At 38.1% G+C, this 15,994-nt stretch overlaps 1 protein-coding gene across 1 annotated transcript in view; it reads right to left on the bottom strand.

The window, feature by feature from the left end:
* MGAT5 (alpha-1,6-mannosylglycoprotein 6-beta-N-acetylglucosaminyltransferase) overlaps window positions 1–15,994 on the bottom strand; it is a 129,652-nt gene that overhangs the window by 62,889 nt on the left and 50,769 nt on the right. The window contains exon 3 of the mRNA XM_054208384.1: window positions 14,197–14,364. Coding sequence (XP_054064359.1) covers window positions 14,197–14,364 — 168 coding nt within the window. The remainder of the gene's footprint in view (window positions 1–14,196; window positions 14,365–15,994) is intronic.

Consider the following 15,994-nt stretch of genomic DNA (forward strand, 5'->3'; position numbering starts at 1 on the left):
TCATGCTATGGCAGTTATAGTGCATGACTTCTCCCAGAATATGCTAATTAGAGATCTCAGGGGGGAAAAAAAAAAAAAGGCTGCAGCATTAGAATAGAGTAGGGACAAGTATCCAAGATCAGTGGGTAAAAGTTAGAACATTGTATTATATATGAAAACCACCTCCTGGTTTATATGAATATTTTCCATGTTTTTGCACATAGTTTCTTTTAAAGATAAAACGTGAAATGTGAGTGAAGCATTGCAAAATGGAACTGATGGGGAAAGAAGAATTGTGCCAGGAAGAAGACACTTATTTGGCAGTCTCTGCAGCAGCAGTAATTTGACAAACTGAGCTGTACTGCCACTGACAGTAACACTGAAGCAAAGTAGTTTTTAAGATGACTTTGTAATTTCAAATCAATAAGCACTTTCAAAATATTCTCCCTTATCTTCTTACCCTTATACGATTCTTGCAGACTAGACCAGCAACATCTATGACTCTGGTTTCTGCTCCAAGTGAGAACATACAGAGCATACGTAGAGACATTAACAATTTAAAAGTATGTTCTAAATTCAGTCAGTGCAGCTAGATAACAGTGGGACTTTTTGCTTTACTACAGTTCAGGAATCAGACCTTCCACTTGAATCACACAGAAATCAGTGCCTGAGATCAAACAGTAACAAACCTACCTTACACCGAAAAGAGGCATGGTTAAATTATGGCAATTTTCAGTAATCGATACAATGCCATTAGAAGAGCTGTATGGTCTGGACTGTGGGCTTTTTTTTTTTTTTTTTTTTTACAAACTCATAAGCGTGAATACAAAATAAGTACAGAGCTTTCTATAAGGCATGTCAAATTCAGATCTTCCAAAAACATAAAAGACATCTTAAATCTATGATATAACACCAGAGATGCAGTTCAACCACAGGGAAAGTTCACTGCAGAACTTAGTGTTGAAAATTCTGAACATCTGGGTAATTCTATTCAATCAAACATGTCTCTCTATCAATTTCAGTTGCACCTGGACAAGTTACACTTACCATGCTCAAAGGTTTTTTTTCTTCCCTCCTGTAGCTACTATTCATAGAACCAACTAACTGTAATTAGCAATTTTCAGAAAGGTAAGAAACAATTTATTAAACCCTTAAAGAGAAGGTATTTTTAATGATATTCGGCATGCATTTCCACATACCTTTTCCACTGCAGCAGTGCTTTTTTTAAGGGGTATCCTTCCTCAGCCACTACCCACCCCTCACCATGCCAGCACTACCTTTCACTTGACTCTTGGCTGGACCACTGATATATTAAAAATAGTTCTTGCCCAAAAATATTCCTTTAAACCAGAAACAATTTTTGGATTGGCACTAGAGAAGGAAGCAAAGCAGAGGTGGGAACGACAGTTCCCGAGGGCCTGTGGCTGCAGGAGGTGCTGCTGGCAGAGCCTCGCAAGGCCACTGAAGGAAGCATAACATCCAGCCTTTGCACTGCTCGCTCTAGGCTAAACAATCCTCCTCTGCAAGATGGTCATTCCTCCTTAGACTTGATGTTACTCCTTCAGCTCCTTATTTGTCGAAAGTTGGAAAGTACACAAAAGCTGCTGTTCTGCCCTTTCTGTTGATCAGAAGTATAGCTTGCCAACATGAAGGATTCATGAACTTTGTCTTCTATCTCAAGCTAACTGTGCTATCATATGACTGCCTTCCAGTTCAGAGGGTTAGTCAAGAGAACACTCTCTTCTTCTGAAGTTCAGGGTAATACATAAACACAAGCTATAATTCTTTATTTTACAGCATAAACACCTACCGTGCCAAGTTTCTCACTTATATCATATTGCATTTTAATGAGTATCTCATAATCTGTCAAAGAAAGGAAGAACAGAGAAAAAAACACAAGGTACAGAGAATGGCCTCAGTTTTGGTAGATACACAATGGTAGTCTAGATACCTGTTTGCTTCTGTCATGTGTAAACACATTTTCTGCACGCAAATGTGTTTTTCTAGATGGGCTGCGAGCTTTGCTACTGTTCATTGGTCAAAAAGTTTTACAGGATCCTTGCATTTGCAAGATCTACTTGCAAGAATAAAAATTGCCTTCTTACAAGTCACATACTGCACCCACCACACACTTCAATAGCTCAGATGAGCTGTGGCAGTACTACATACGGATACTTCCCAAGCAGAAAGCCAACTTTACCAGCTCTCCCTGCTCCTGCCCGTTCCAAGAAGTAAAAAGCAAGAGCCAGACATTGATGTCAGCATAAACTGCAGATTTTCTCAGGCTTCTGGTCTCCCCTGGGGCCAGCAACACTAGGGCTTTTCCAGAGCAGTCCCACTCTTGCTCTTCTACTGTGATGATTTACATACAAACAGCATACTGATCTCCGCAGGATAATCTATACGTATAGAGAACACAGAACAGTAATGCCCACCTTTATCACCTCTTACCATGATAAAATGCTTGGAGAAGTATTAATGCCTCTAGTAGTATTTCCAAGAATACCTGACATCTTTTCCCCTCTTTGCTAGCAACAGTAAATGCTCCTAAGTTTCACCTTCCTCAAAAAACCCACCTTTTTTCCACCATTACAGACTCTGAAGATGCTTCACTTGCACACCAGCTTCCCACTCAGCCTTACCATGGATCTATCCCAAACATCTACAACAACTTCCAGTTGCTTCATTCATAGCTACTAATCAGGTAATAGCATAGTGAAGGCAGTTCTATAAAGCTTAAATATAAACTGTCCCATGAAACAATTTACATAAAGCATTATCCAGGGCAGAACAAAATGTAGCAATACATGCATACAAGACAAAATGAATGTGAAAGAATAGGAGAAGCAAGAGAGAAAAGCAACTCTGTTCCATCTGAGTGCTCCCTAGACAAGCAATCTTTCCTTTGTGCCTGCAAACAGGAACTGGCTGGTTCCAGTAATCAGACTGGAAACACATCTACATCAAGAAGAGTTGTCCAAAGCAATACACTGTCTGCAGAAATGGGCAAGTTTTGAACACACTGGTTCCCACACATAAGCCTGAGAATTAAATGCAAAATCTGAATTCACTTGTGAATAATTTTGATGGTTCCAGTCAATTACTGCTTGCCTTGCCGTACACTTTCTTCTTGGCCATAGTCGGTGTGAGTTCTAGGTTGAGAAACATCCCTCACAACTCTTTTCTTCCTTACTGATCAGAACCCGTATGAAGAGTTACACTTCAGCTGCTCACTACTAACTAGGCGTGGAGGGTGTCCTGGAGCCTGTGGGCAACAAAAAGGCTCCTTTCCCCAACCTTACTAAACTAGCTGTTCTGAACTACTGTTATAAACATAGGAAACATCCTTGTAAAATATCTGAAGTCAAGGAAGCTGTGGCCAGCCTCTTTAAATACAAATTCATAGCTACAAATTACCAGTCCAGCTTGTCCTCATCAAACCATGCTGCAGAGCTGGACCAGCAGAAGCAGCAGTGGTTGGACAGTAGTCCCTAGCTCAGCGTGGGCCCATACTGCCAAATCAGCTCAATCCATTTTTCGTTCACAGGCTCCCATCATCCATGCTAACTAGGAGCTGGCTCTTCTGACTGAAATAGGAGTCCAGAGGTGAACAACTCTTGTGTATCCCATGGACAGTTGGGACCAACCTCAACCACATACCAGCAATTTACACTGTTGAATGGATCACAAAGACAGGGGAGATAAAGCAAGTGGAACCCCGAGGATGCTGATCTACACATCTGGACCTTCCAAAACATAAAAGCAAGTATTAAGGTTTAAGTCATCATTTGGAGATGACAAAAAAACCCAAACCCTAAAATCTTATGAAGATTATTGTTAAAAAGGTCTGGGTAGAGGTATCGCACTGTTACCAAATTCATGTTGGATAGTTCTTTCCTGAAGGGGAAAAATATATTATTAAGCCAGACATTAAAGTTACTTTTTTTGGAAAATAGTATTTGAGAAACCACAAGGATCTTTACCCTTAATTAGGATTTATGTCATTTAAAATGCAAGTTCTGAGATCTCTTTTCCCAGCCAAAACTTAGAACTTACAGCCAAAAAAGTTGGAAATACAGCAACTGTCAAGTCAGTACAAAGCAACAGAATTAATACACACACTTTTTTCTCTTGAGCTTTGTGTGAGCCATAATATTAATTCCTATTCTGCAGACTCCTAGGTGTTTTTGAAGTCATGCACAGCTTATTTCCTCTTGACTGCTGTTATGCAAAGACATAATTATTAAACATTTATCTCATATGATGTTACATTAAAAGCCAGTGCATTGACAAACTGAAAATATGAATGTGAGCATATTATAAGCCTAAGAGCACACAGTTTTTACAGATTACGCTGGAAAAAAATTGACAAAACACCATGCAACTCTAGAAAAAACTCTTTAAATACTGTTTGTGAGGTCCTGGGATATTCAATATATAACTAACAAATTCCATCCCCATGTTTAGAAAGGAGCCATATGTTCACTTTGCAAATGTCTGTGGCTGTTTAAAGATATACAGCTCTGCATCAGAGATCGTTAGTGCACAGCAGGTGAAACTGAACTTGTGAACAATCATCAGTTATTTCAGTGCAAAGTCTGGCACGTTAGCATGGATGACTTGGCGGATTTAAGCTAAGCCACCCAACCTTGCACTGGAAAAGATACTTCTCCCTTGTAGCTCTATATAGAATCAGAGAGTGGTTCGGGTTGGAAGGGACCTTAAAGATCATCTAGTTCCAACCCCCTGCCCTGGGCAGGGACACCTCCCACTAGACCAGGCTGCTCAAAGCCCCATCCAGCCTGGACTTGAACACCTCCAGGGATGATCCACTACACTGGCTAAAGTCCCATGCCTTTGACACCATTCTCTTTAAACACCAGTTCACAGGTACAGGTCTTCATCATCTCTTGCAAATAAACTCTATGTCCACAGGTTTAGTTTGTTTTAGTGAAAGTCTACAACACTCAAGAGATAATTATGTGGTTAAAAGCACAATCTGCGATACAGAATTGATTTTTGTTTACTTCCTAGTTACTTTTTAACAAAACAGTAAAAATAAGTAATAGTGAGCACTACATACATATTTTGCCCCTTTCCTATATTGCACCACCCTTCAAATACTGTGCTTTGTAAGAGGCTAAAAAAATCTGCTTCAATTTTTCTCCACCAGACAGTTAGGACATCTAGAAATAATCCACTAAAACAGTAAGCTGAATAACAGTTATAATTAGTTACTCAGTAGTGATTGCTTATTGATAAGTATTCTATTTGTCTATTTGTTGTTTTTAAAACAATAAATGAAAAAAAAAGCAAATGAAAAAGCCACAATATTGTTGAAATTGCAAACTGTGACACCAGCAGCCTATCTAGTCTACTAAGGACCAACGCTTCATTCTTCAGAGAATACAAATTTCTTGAGAATTTAACATGATGCAAAACTTTGTACACTTTGGAACCTTGAGGCCAAACCCCAAATTTTTAGACTAGTGCAAAAACACACATTAGGCTATCTTTTGATGACATAAAGCACAGATAATGGCTCAACCCAAAGTCTTTCCCATCAGCAGATCTCATAAAATCAGGAACCTCCTTAGTATTAAAAGGACAGAGTAATCGTATCTGATCAAGTCTATTCAACAATTTTATATCTATTTGTTCTCTTTCTGGTTTTGATCATTAAATAAAAGCACTATTCTTTAATTCATGGAACCCTTCTCCTGTTTCTATTTCAGTTATGAAATGTAGTATCTACGGTTAGACACAACACTGTAGTTAGGCTAGTTTAGTTTGTGTAAGGTCTCCCTTCTCTTCTCACACTAATTAACACATTCTCAATTTAATTCACATTTTTCATCTCCAGCTGGTAAGATTTCATAAAAGACTGAATTTGCAGTGTGAGCTGAAAGCACTATGAACATATTCAATGAAATGAGCTCAAGGTTTCAAGATTTTAAATGCAGAGCACAAAATGCTTTCTACTAACATTTTAGAAACTTCAGTAGCAAAGCATTGGTATGATTTAAAGAAAATTAACTTTTCTACTGCTAGTCCATCCTCACACCAGCTGTGCTGCTGTGTTCCATTAACGCTACTGAAATCAATGCAGTGTTAGGAGAATTCAAGTAGTAGTCAAGTGGTTAATCAAAATGCAGCCCAGGGGACCACTAACAGCCCCCTTCAGCATTACTAATACAGCTTAGCACTGCAGAGGAAAATATTCACGTGTGGTCTTCTGCACAGTCATTATGCTGGGCTGCAACAGCGAGGCTTGAAAACACACGATTCTCCCCAGCTCCACGCTACTGCCTTTGTGGGAGGCAAATGGACAGCAAAATGGGAAAAACTGCTTGGTATTATATACAGTGTGGAAAAAGAATACAATGGATAAGGCACAATAAATACGAGTCAAAGCAAAGCATTACCCCGAGAAAGCTGTAGTCTTGGCTACTAGAACCAGTGCAGCCCACATCCTATTACAGCTGGTACACCCTGACGTTCTGCGGAGACAACTAGTTTGTTTTTTAAGGCGTGACCATACAGAACATTGTAGGTACTACATTAACCAAAGAAAAGCTTACTGTAGTCCTCTTAAAACAGGAGGACAGCTTTAGAAATTCAAAATAATATGCAATATATCTTAGCTTTTTTTAACCTAGTTTGTCTCTGCAAGTACAGAACTATTGGGGTGACCTATGGTTGCAGACTGTTAAAACTAATGAGGCTGTTAGATGTATAACAAATTTAATCGGAAATAGAGCAATGGAAATAAATCAACCGATCATGAAGTTACCCGAGTCTTCCTCCCCACCTGAAAGGCTTCAGTGTGTCAGCCCCAAGTCTTTAGGAAGAGGGACGTGGAAATACCACGATAAAGGTCCTTCTCACCATAGTAACGTTTAAAAAAAGCAGCCTGCTTGCAGCATTGCCAAAGCTGACTTGTCAGCCTGCCTTGCTACATATTCACGAAGGATGCCAGATACCTGACAGGCATCCAAGCCATCATGTCTTAGATGACAAGTAAATACTGAAGTCTGCATCCTAATGAGTGACTTTAAAGATGTTAACACTAAAGTTGTTAAAAGAGAACTCAACAGCCAATACAGCAGAACAAGTTAATGCATAAGGCAGAAAAGCTACGGAAGCTTTGAATAGGTAACACAAAAAATATTCTCCCTCACTGAGCAGCGCTACATACAGCAACCTGGTACTTAACCGTTCTTAGTCTTCGAAAGAGTTCTCCAAGCACCAGCTATGTACTAGGGAGGTGGGGAGGAGGATTTGATGCGAACCTTGATGCAAACCTGCTCATTTTTATGGGATCAAAGACGCACAATTGAAATCTTACAAAGTGACACTTTTCAAGGCAAAAGAACATTTTGTAAACAACCAGTCTGGCATGGTTTCTGTGCGATTATACTATCTGAGGTGTTAGATAGTTACACTTATCAAAACTTTAGCTTTTCACTGAACAAGCACAGTACAGTGATGACAATAGCCTCGGAGCACCTTGGCCTTTGCTTTAAATCAACATTTTTATTTTTAAAAAGTTGTTTTGCAACATGCATATTCAGAATTCATACCACTATTATTTACTAGAGTTTTAAAGCCTGAGGAATTGAAACAGTTTCTTTCAGTTTGCTTAAATCAAATTTTTCCCATAGCTGCCAGAAGAACACACCAAGAGCTTGCAATTTAGAAACTAAAAAAAACCACCCCAAAACAAAGCCCAAATCAAACCCAACCCACAACACACAAACCCCACATCCCTGCTTACAAAAAAAAAAAAAAATAAATCATATGAAGAAAACAGAGGACTGATTCTTTGATCATGTTTGTGCAAGCAGATTGCCCTATCCCATGAAATATCCTTAGTGCAACTGTCCCACAAAGATCAAGGATTTCTTTCATAGTTACCTTAGAAAAGCCCAACTGTTAAAAGCCAAGTTGCCTAAACCAAACTGATCTTGTGCCTGTCACATGGAACCAAGGATTCAGCTACAACAGAAGCAGCCACGTAGACAAGCTCTGCTATAAAGTGCCATGCTTTCATATTTCCCCATTTCCGTTTAATCATCTCCAAAACGGCAACTTTAAATTTACCTAGGGTGTTATTTGTGGCAGTGGCTCAAAGCTTCCTGTTCTGAAGGCTAATGAAAAATCTTATCTGCTAGGCACCCAAGGTTTAGATTAATACTTTCTTGTGTGTACAGGAATACATTACTTCCCACAAATGCAGAAAGGATGGCTACCAAATATCTTAAAAGCTTTTCAGACGCGACTTGGATAAATAAAGACAGGAGAGAGAGAGAGAGAAGGAAATTTATTGCTCCTGAAACCAGTTAGCTGAAGCCTTATAAGCACTTTATTAACAATTCACTCTTTCATAAACAAAATGGAGGTTCTGAAAAACCAGTTGAAAATTATCAGTATCAAAACAACCACACTGTTTGATGGTTTTGAGGAGGTAAGAAGAAAAAGGAAAGTATGCTTATGGTTTTACACATGGATCTAAAGAGGGGAAAAAAAAAAGTAACATCTAACCTCCCACTCAAGTTACCCAAGGTGCTCCATGGCTTTGTTTTTTAACATAATCATGCAGCCTCACCCTCCAGCAGAGGTCCCATCCTCAGCTCCTTTGGGATTGGGATTAAAGATATTTATGATACTAAGAGCTCATGCTCTATTATCCTTTCACACAACCCAAAAGAGAAGTGAAGCTGTTTTGCTCTTGAGCTTCCCTCAATGAAAGATTCTGTAAAACTAACTTCAGAGGAAAAAAACAGGTGTAGCACCAAGTTACAAACACTAAATGTAAAAACACAGTAAGGTTATGAATACACAGTACAGTCTACATATAAATTAATGCTAGTTATCTGAGAGTCTGAAAAGGAAGAGAGCGATTTCTGGTCTCTAAATGGGAAGTCGCAAATGAATCAAATAAAAGTTTGAGTTCACCTACTTCAGAGACAGCCGAGTTACAGTCCTTGCTAAATCCTCAACATTTCCTCCTACCAACTGCTGTCACCTTCTTATTATGAACGAGCATAATCCAGATGGATTTTCTTCATCTACTTTTATCTGCCAAAAACTCTACACACCACCACAGACTGATATTTTCCACTGCAGATTTCACCACTGCCACCTCAGTTCTACACTGCGCTTGACAGCCAGAGGTGAAACAATTTTAAAAAACAAAAGAAAACACTTTTCTCTGCATCTCGCACAATAAAGAGCATAACTGATGAAGAGATGATGAAGTGAAAGTGATGAACAACTTCACTTCCAAACAGCCCCTAAATTTTAAACACTGAGTCATATTCTTAAGATGTTTGCATGTCTGCCCAAAGTACAATTATAATTCTAGGTCAAAGAATACGTTTTCCTTATGCTAGGTAATCTCCAATTACCAGCATATGTCAGGTTGCAGTATGGTAATGAAGAGGCTACTAAAAGAAAAAGTTATGGGCTCTGTATCAAGTAATACCTATCACATAAATTGTTTGTTCAGGCTACAGTGGCCAAAGCACAGGCTAAAAATTGGTCAAAACTGCTTTTAGGAACCCAGCAACATTTCTATTAGGCTGTTACAAGGCATAAATAGCCACGATGGCTACTGTTTGGCCAGAGATTACTCAACTTCTGGCTGTAATAATAACCCTAAAACAAAGATAGATAATTTTTTTGAAACCATTGAACAGTTTATTTCCCATGCCAGTGCCTCCTTTTTCCTTTGCTGACAGGCTCTTTCGGAGAGGGCATTGCTCATTCCCTCATGAAGTAATTTATAATGGATTATCTTAGCATAATACTCCAGGTTATAACACCTCCAGGTCCACTGCTTATCTAGAGCTTCCCAGGCTTTGCCTAACACTTTCCACAGTAAAGACCACATTTTGTTTTGTTGAACTTTTTTTTTTTTTTTTTAAATAAAATCTTTGATAGCGAGGTAGTTCCCTAGTGTTTTTTCTTTTCCTCAAGAAACTGTCCTACTTCATCTTTCTGCTACTGGTGCTACCATTTATCCACCAGGAAAACCTACAGAAGTTGCTGATAAAAGTTTTAGAAGCCATTTGGTAGGCCTTCAAATGACATCCTGACTAGAAACAGCAGTTAGTTGTTTTAAAAGGAGCTACAAAACTCATTATTATTAGGTCTTTTCTCATCCATACAGTTCAGAGGAAATTTTTCATCTGCTTTGACACCTGCAAGGCTGCAAAGGCTGTGTATTCCTTTATTACCACTGCCATCGAGTTACAGGCAACTGCTTCCCACTACTGTCGTATCTGTTCCTTAGGGGAATGTGAACCACTCAAATTTATTTACCCCGGCAGCTACAGTGACCACTCTCAAAGTCTGGATATCAACGTCCCCAAAAGACTATTAAAAATATCAAAAAGTACATGGAAGATTTTTTTTTTTCTTCATTAGAAAGAAGGATGATAGATTCCGTGTTGTGATACCAAGGGACTGTGGTAACAAGGTAGTTCCAGCTCAAGTGTAGTGCATTAGAAGAAGTAACCTTGCAAGTCTATTAACTATAAAAACAAACTTTCCTGGACCAACAGACATTTTGCCATCAAGACATATACTGGGCAAAAATTAAATGCCCTCTGACCTTGGTTCATTGAGAAATGTCAGCATTTTAAACAAATTGATTTTTCAACCACTTTGCAACTGACAACCATTAATCATCATACATTCTCTTCATTGCTACCTAAATTCTTACATAGTCACATTCAAACCTGTAGCTGAGCTAAGCTAAAAACAACGTATGTACGAACTGAAGAAAACATCCATACGTTTCAAAACTATAAATATTCCCCCTTTTTATACCATTATTCTAGTTGTTTATACAGAAAAGGTGGGCAGGAGTGGAATTATTTTTTAAAAATCCATATCTGATCCAATTGCCCGTGTCCTTAATCTCAAAGAAAAGATTTTTTTCAATGCATAAATCTGCACCATGATCACATACCAGTTGCGTCATATAAAAAACATAAGAAGTCACATAAACCATAAAAAGTCACATAAAACCATAACCTGGACTGATTTCAATAGCTTGACCAGGATTCTAATTAAACCAGGATTCTTGCATTATCACAATCCACCTGTAGCATATGGATACTGTTCATAGGACTGCTTTCTGAATACAGCAATGTACCTAATACAAGAAAATCCCACTTGCAGAGACACTTTAGGAGGAGAAATGTTGACTAATCATCATCATTTCTGTTCTTCTAGCTTGTAGATAAAATAATACTATAACACGATAATACTATAACACTATAATACTATAAGAAAAAATAACACTTTTTCCTAAGTGTTATTAATAATTAAAATACACAATGAAGAAAAGCCCATAGCACATTCAGATTGACATGTCTAGCTTGCCAGGACAAACAGTTTTAAATTACAAGAAAAATACTGTTTTGCTCTTGAGTTTGTGTCCAGTCATAATCAAATATTTGCAATATAATCACCTTCCTGTCATTCTCTTATGTCTTATTTTATCACTTGCATCTACTCAAGGTGGTATATAACACACAGTAAACTTTATACAAGGTCAGTGAGGAGAAAAATGCAGACTTCGGGACGAATAGTGACTCCACTATATACTACCAAGGTTTATAAGCAGTGTCAGTAGATGCTAAGGTGCAGCTTAAGCCTGCATGAAGCTTCATTTATTTAAGAAAGGCTTTCCATAGGTAAAGGGACATAGTTACACAGATTATAGAATCAGGTCTCAGTGTACTGTGGCAGCTCAATCCAAAAATAATAAATGCATGAAGTAGCTCCACTGGAAGCACAAATTTTCAAGGAAAGTCTGCTAATGACACTGCACTGCTGCACTGATGAATGAGGCTATAAAATGCTTCATTTACTTCAGAGTTTTAAGCAGCAACTCTGCATCAAAAAAGATTTGCAAAAAAACCAAACAAACTCAAGAAGTCTTCAAAAAACATTACTAAAAATATTAAACACGATGTTGGTTAGCGTGCTCCATGAATACTATGGTTGTCCATACAGAAAAGGTGAAATTACTAACATGAATTTGTCTAAAGTCAGCAGTAAAATATTACAGCTGATAAAGAGAGAAACAGTAATCTTAAAATGTTTGCTTTCTGTGATCACTTCATAGAGTAACAGCTGAATAAACTATTATAAAGGAAACAGTGGAAGTGTCATGTGTATTTGTATATATACATGTTTTAGCTCCAGTAAAACGACAAACTGTTGGGTGACAAAATGCCCTCTCTACAACAATTTTCAGATTATCTCAACTGCTCTAGCACAACAAAAAAGGATGCTGTTGAAATACGACAGACAAAACCAATGCTGTAGCTGATACTGTAATCACATTATTTACTCACCTAGCTTATTTTCTGAACAATTCCTTCCTAACAGAGAAGACATTTATATTATGATTTTACTGGAGCCATACAGCTTCCAGAGTTTGCTACTGTCAGGAAACTGCTAAGAAGACAGAAGTCAAAACAAGTTTTTCATTTCCATTTGGCTTCCTCTGATCAGCTGAATTTCCACTGATTGCTTCAAATGGATGAATAGCAGGCACTTTAACACAAGGATTAGCTTCAAGCTCTATTCTACCCACTGGTACTATTCAGCCTGGAGATACCTCAACAGTCACATTATCCAAAACAGGCACCGGAACAATAGTTAATCAAACCTTAAGAAATGGTTTCCTAACGGTTTTTCTGTTGTTGCTGTTTAATATAGTTGCTTCAGATATTTTAAACTTAGTGGACCAAGAGTCAAAGGTAAAAAACTGAAGCTCTAATAAGACAAATAGTGTTCTTTGCCACAGAGCAAGCCTCAGGCAGCAAAAAGCCATGTAAACACCGCAAACTGAAAACTCCCACCAAGCTCATTAAATGTTGCTTCTGAGTATTAAAATTGTGAATCTAGCAAACTCCAAGAATAACAAACAAAACTCAATTCACCCTAAGAACTGATGAGATGTTTCCCAGTCAGATAAGAACAATGATCCTTTGCCTATAAATGTATAAACAACAACATGAGTATCCTTTTTCCAGTTATCTGCAAATCTATTGAAATAATAGTGTGAAGTCTCTCTTTTGTCCAGCTACAAAAAGAAAATATATAGGAATGTTTTTCATTTTATATATAGCCCAGAAACTATAACAATACTGTACTAGCTCACTTTCCATCAAAGTGGCATATCTTCCAGCAAAGATCTTGTGTTGTATTCCTTGTGGTAGTAACATGGCTCATCCTATTAGTAGTCTGCAGGTGCTCTACACCTTCAGTTACTTGTTTCTAATCTGCCTTCATTTTAACAAAGAGACACACGAGAAAAAAAAAAGGTACCACAAGGCAAGCATAGTAAACCACACATGCAAAGGGCTGTTGTAAATGCTTATAAGCGTATTTTTACTATGTGGCAAGAGAGCCAGAAAGGTCTGTCTCACCAAGAGATAATATGCTTTTAACGTCCTGGTACCAATGGACAGAGCAGCTGACACAGCAACTCTGCTGCAATACTGTACTTGGGTAATCACTTGTCCATCTGCTCTCCCAGACTTCCTTTCAGTGGCATTGCCCTACCAAAGGTAGCATCTCCTTCTCTGTTTTGACAAATTTAAGAAAGTAACACCCTCTCAACAGAAGTTTTTATACAGAAAACCCAAGCACAGGCAAGACTTGTAAGCACAGCTATCAATGTATTTACCAAGTTGCCCTAACTCTTCCGCTCTGCTCCTTTTTTGGGACTGCAAAGATCATTAGCAGGGCAGACTCAGATCTTCCTATAGGCCAGGACAGTCAGCATCTGTTTAGACCTGGTGGCAGAGCCAAATGCAGTGCAATAGACGAGGCAGTATAAACAACAAGGCTTATGCAGCGTACCAGCCACATTCACAGCTGGGAACACTACAGGAACAGAGACGTGCAAGTGAAGAGGCCAGCAAGGCTTTCCACCACCGCAGGATGACTCAAATGCTTTGAGAAGTTGTAAGGGTAGCGAACAGTCCATTCACTGAAGACAAAATTAATGACTTCAAATGATATTTTAAAACATATTTATTTAAACTGAAGGTACCAGGTAGGTCATCGCTGTGTGTCGAATCACAACAGCTATTAAACAGCGTTAAACACTGAAAAATCTTTTTTAGCCAAGAGAGAAAAATACAGATTAAACAGCCCATAAATATTTTAAACAATTGCCATACCCACCTGCTACATTAAGCTTTTCGACTGCTCCTAAGCTGGGAGCAGGAGTGGTAGTATTATTGGTAGAGTTTGCTCCTGTTCCATTAAGTACAAGATTTTCCACCTTGGACTCTAGCTTCCCAATGCGCTGCAAGATATTATCCAACAAGACAGCAAGTGTCTTCTTCAAATCTACAAGTGAAAAGGAAAAGTTAAAATGCTTAATAATGCAATGCACACTGCCAGACAGAATCAAAAAATAGATACAAGAATGAGACTGGAATATATATAGACACTTTCTCAGTGCAAATCTTTGTCATTAGCAGTTCTATGCACCAACGTTCCCTTCTTGTTCAGCCTCAGATACAAGTTTCCCTGGACACATAACTTGTCTTCCTGTGTATTTTATAAAACGCACTACCACTCATATACATATCCTATATTCAAGGTGAAGTGTGCACCTTTATGGGTACATACAGCGGAACAAAAAAAATGCATGCCTTGTAATAGTTCAAGTAATAAAAAGTTACATAAATAATAATGAATCTAAACCTAAATCCATATTTAAGCACTATCAGAGGAACAGTCTGTTAGACGCTCATCCACCTGGAAACAAAAATCCCCTTCCCAAAAGCGATATCTTTAAGCCAGTACAAAAACCTTCTGCATCTCCTCCACCACAACCAGGTTCTGCACTGGCAAAAAAAAAAAGTTAAATTCAACCTTTCTGTCGTATACACAAACCACCATAAATCACCTGTTTCTTTTCTTCACTCTGTTGGTGATTGCCTCTACCTATCTATTTGGTCTGACACACCGCTTCCTTCGCGTGGAAAGCAAGATACGCTACAGGAGTTTGCATATCAAATGACAACCCAGAAAGAGATTTCTGATATTTTTGCTTTCCCTTTTCTTTTGTTCAGAATTCTTGAAGTAGCAGAGATGGCTGGGCAAGCTAAAAGAACTATGGGCAAGAGGGGGAAAACAGACCACTGTCAGACTGAACTGTATAATTATAGTGGCAACAAGCCAAAGAAGATGAAAGAAAGTATTGTTCTTTGTTCATTTACCCTTGTCTCAGGATTAAAGAATTTGTTATGATGAATTTACATTATTTTCCCATTTAATTACACAAAATAATTACATGTGCATATGTATAATACGTTTTCTGCTTTCCACAGCTGTAGAATCAAATAACTTTCTGATCTGTAATAGAAGATTTCTCCATACATCTGAAGAGATTCCTCTGCCCGAACATCAGTTTTATTTTTGCCACACTTATTTTGTGCTCCCTTTATTATTATTTTTTCCATGACTGGCCCAATTCTAGTGCAAATGAGAGAGTAAATAAGAAAAGGCTGTTACTTTTAGAAAGCTTATGATTCTTTTTTCCAAATAAAAGGAGAGTTATATTTATTCCATGGAGCCATAAAGTAGATTTTTTTCTTTATAACTGTGTGTTTTCTTTTGTCCTTTTAAAGATCAGAAGATGTCCTTTTTAAGATTAAAAGGAATCTTAATCACTAACGATCTGGACTATCTTAAAAGTGGTCCAGAAGTCACTTAATGGTACAGTGTGCAGAAGAGAAGGAAAGAGTGGAGTGGGGATTTAACATGAACAAAACCATGGTACAGAAGGAGGAAAAAATCTAGGCAAAAAAGGTAGTAAAAAAAAAATAAAAGTCAGGGAACAATGAGGAAGAAACATAGCATACGTAAAGGCATACAGAGAACATAAAGAGAAAAATGGTTAAAGATGGTAATTTTTTAACACTGATACAAGAGACTGCTCACCTGAACAAAAAAGCAATTGGAGGCTCGT

Source organism: Rissa tridactyla, chromosome 7 (assembly GCF_028500815.1).
Source record: "Rissa tridactyla isolate bRisTri1 chromosome 7, bRisTri1.patW.cur.20221130, whole genome shotgun sequence".
Lineage (NCBI taxonomy): Eukaryota > Metazoa > Chordata > Aves > Charadriiformes > Laridae > Rissa > Rissa tridactyla.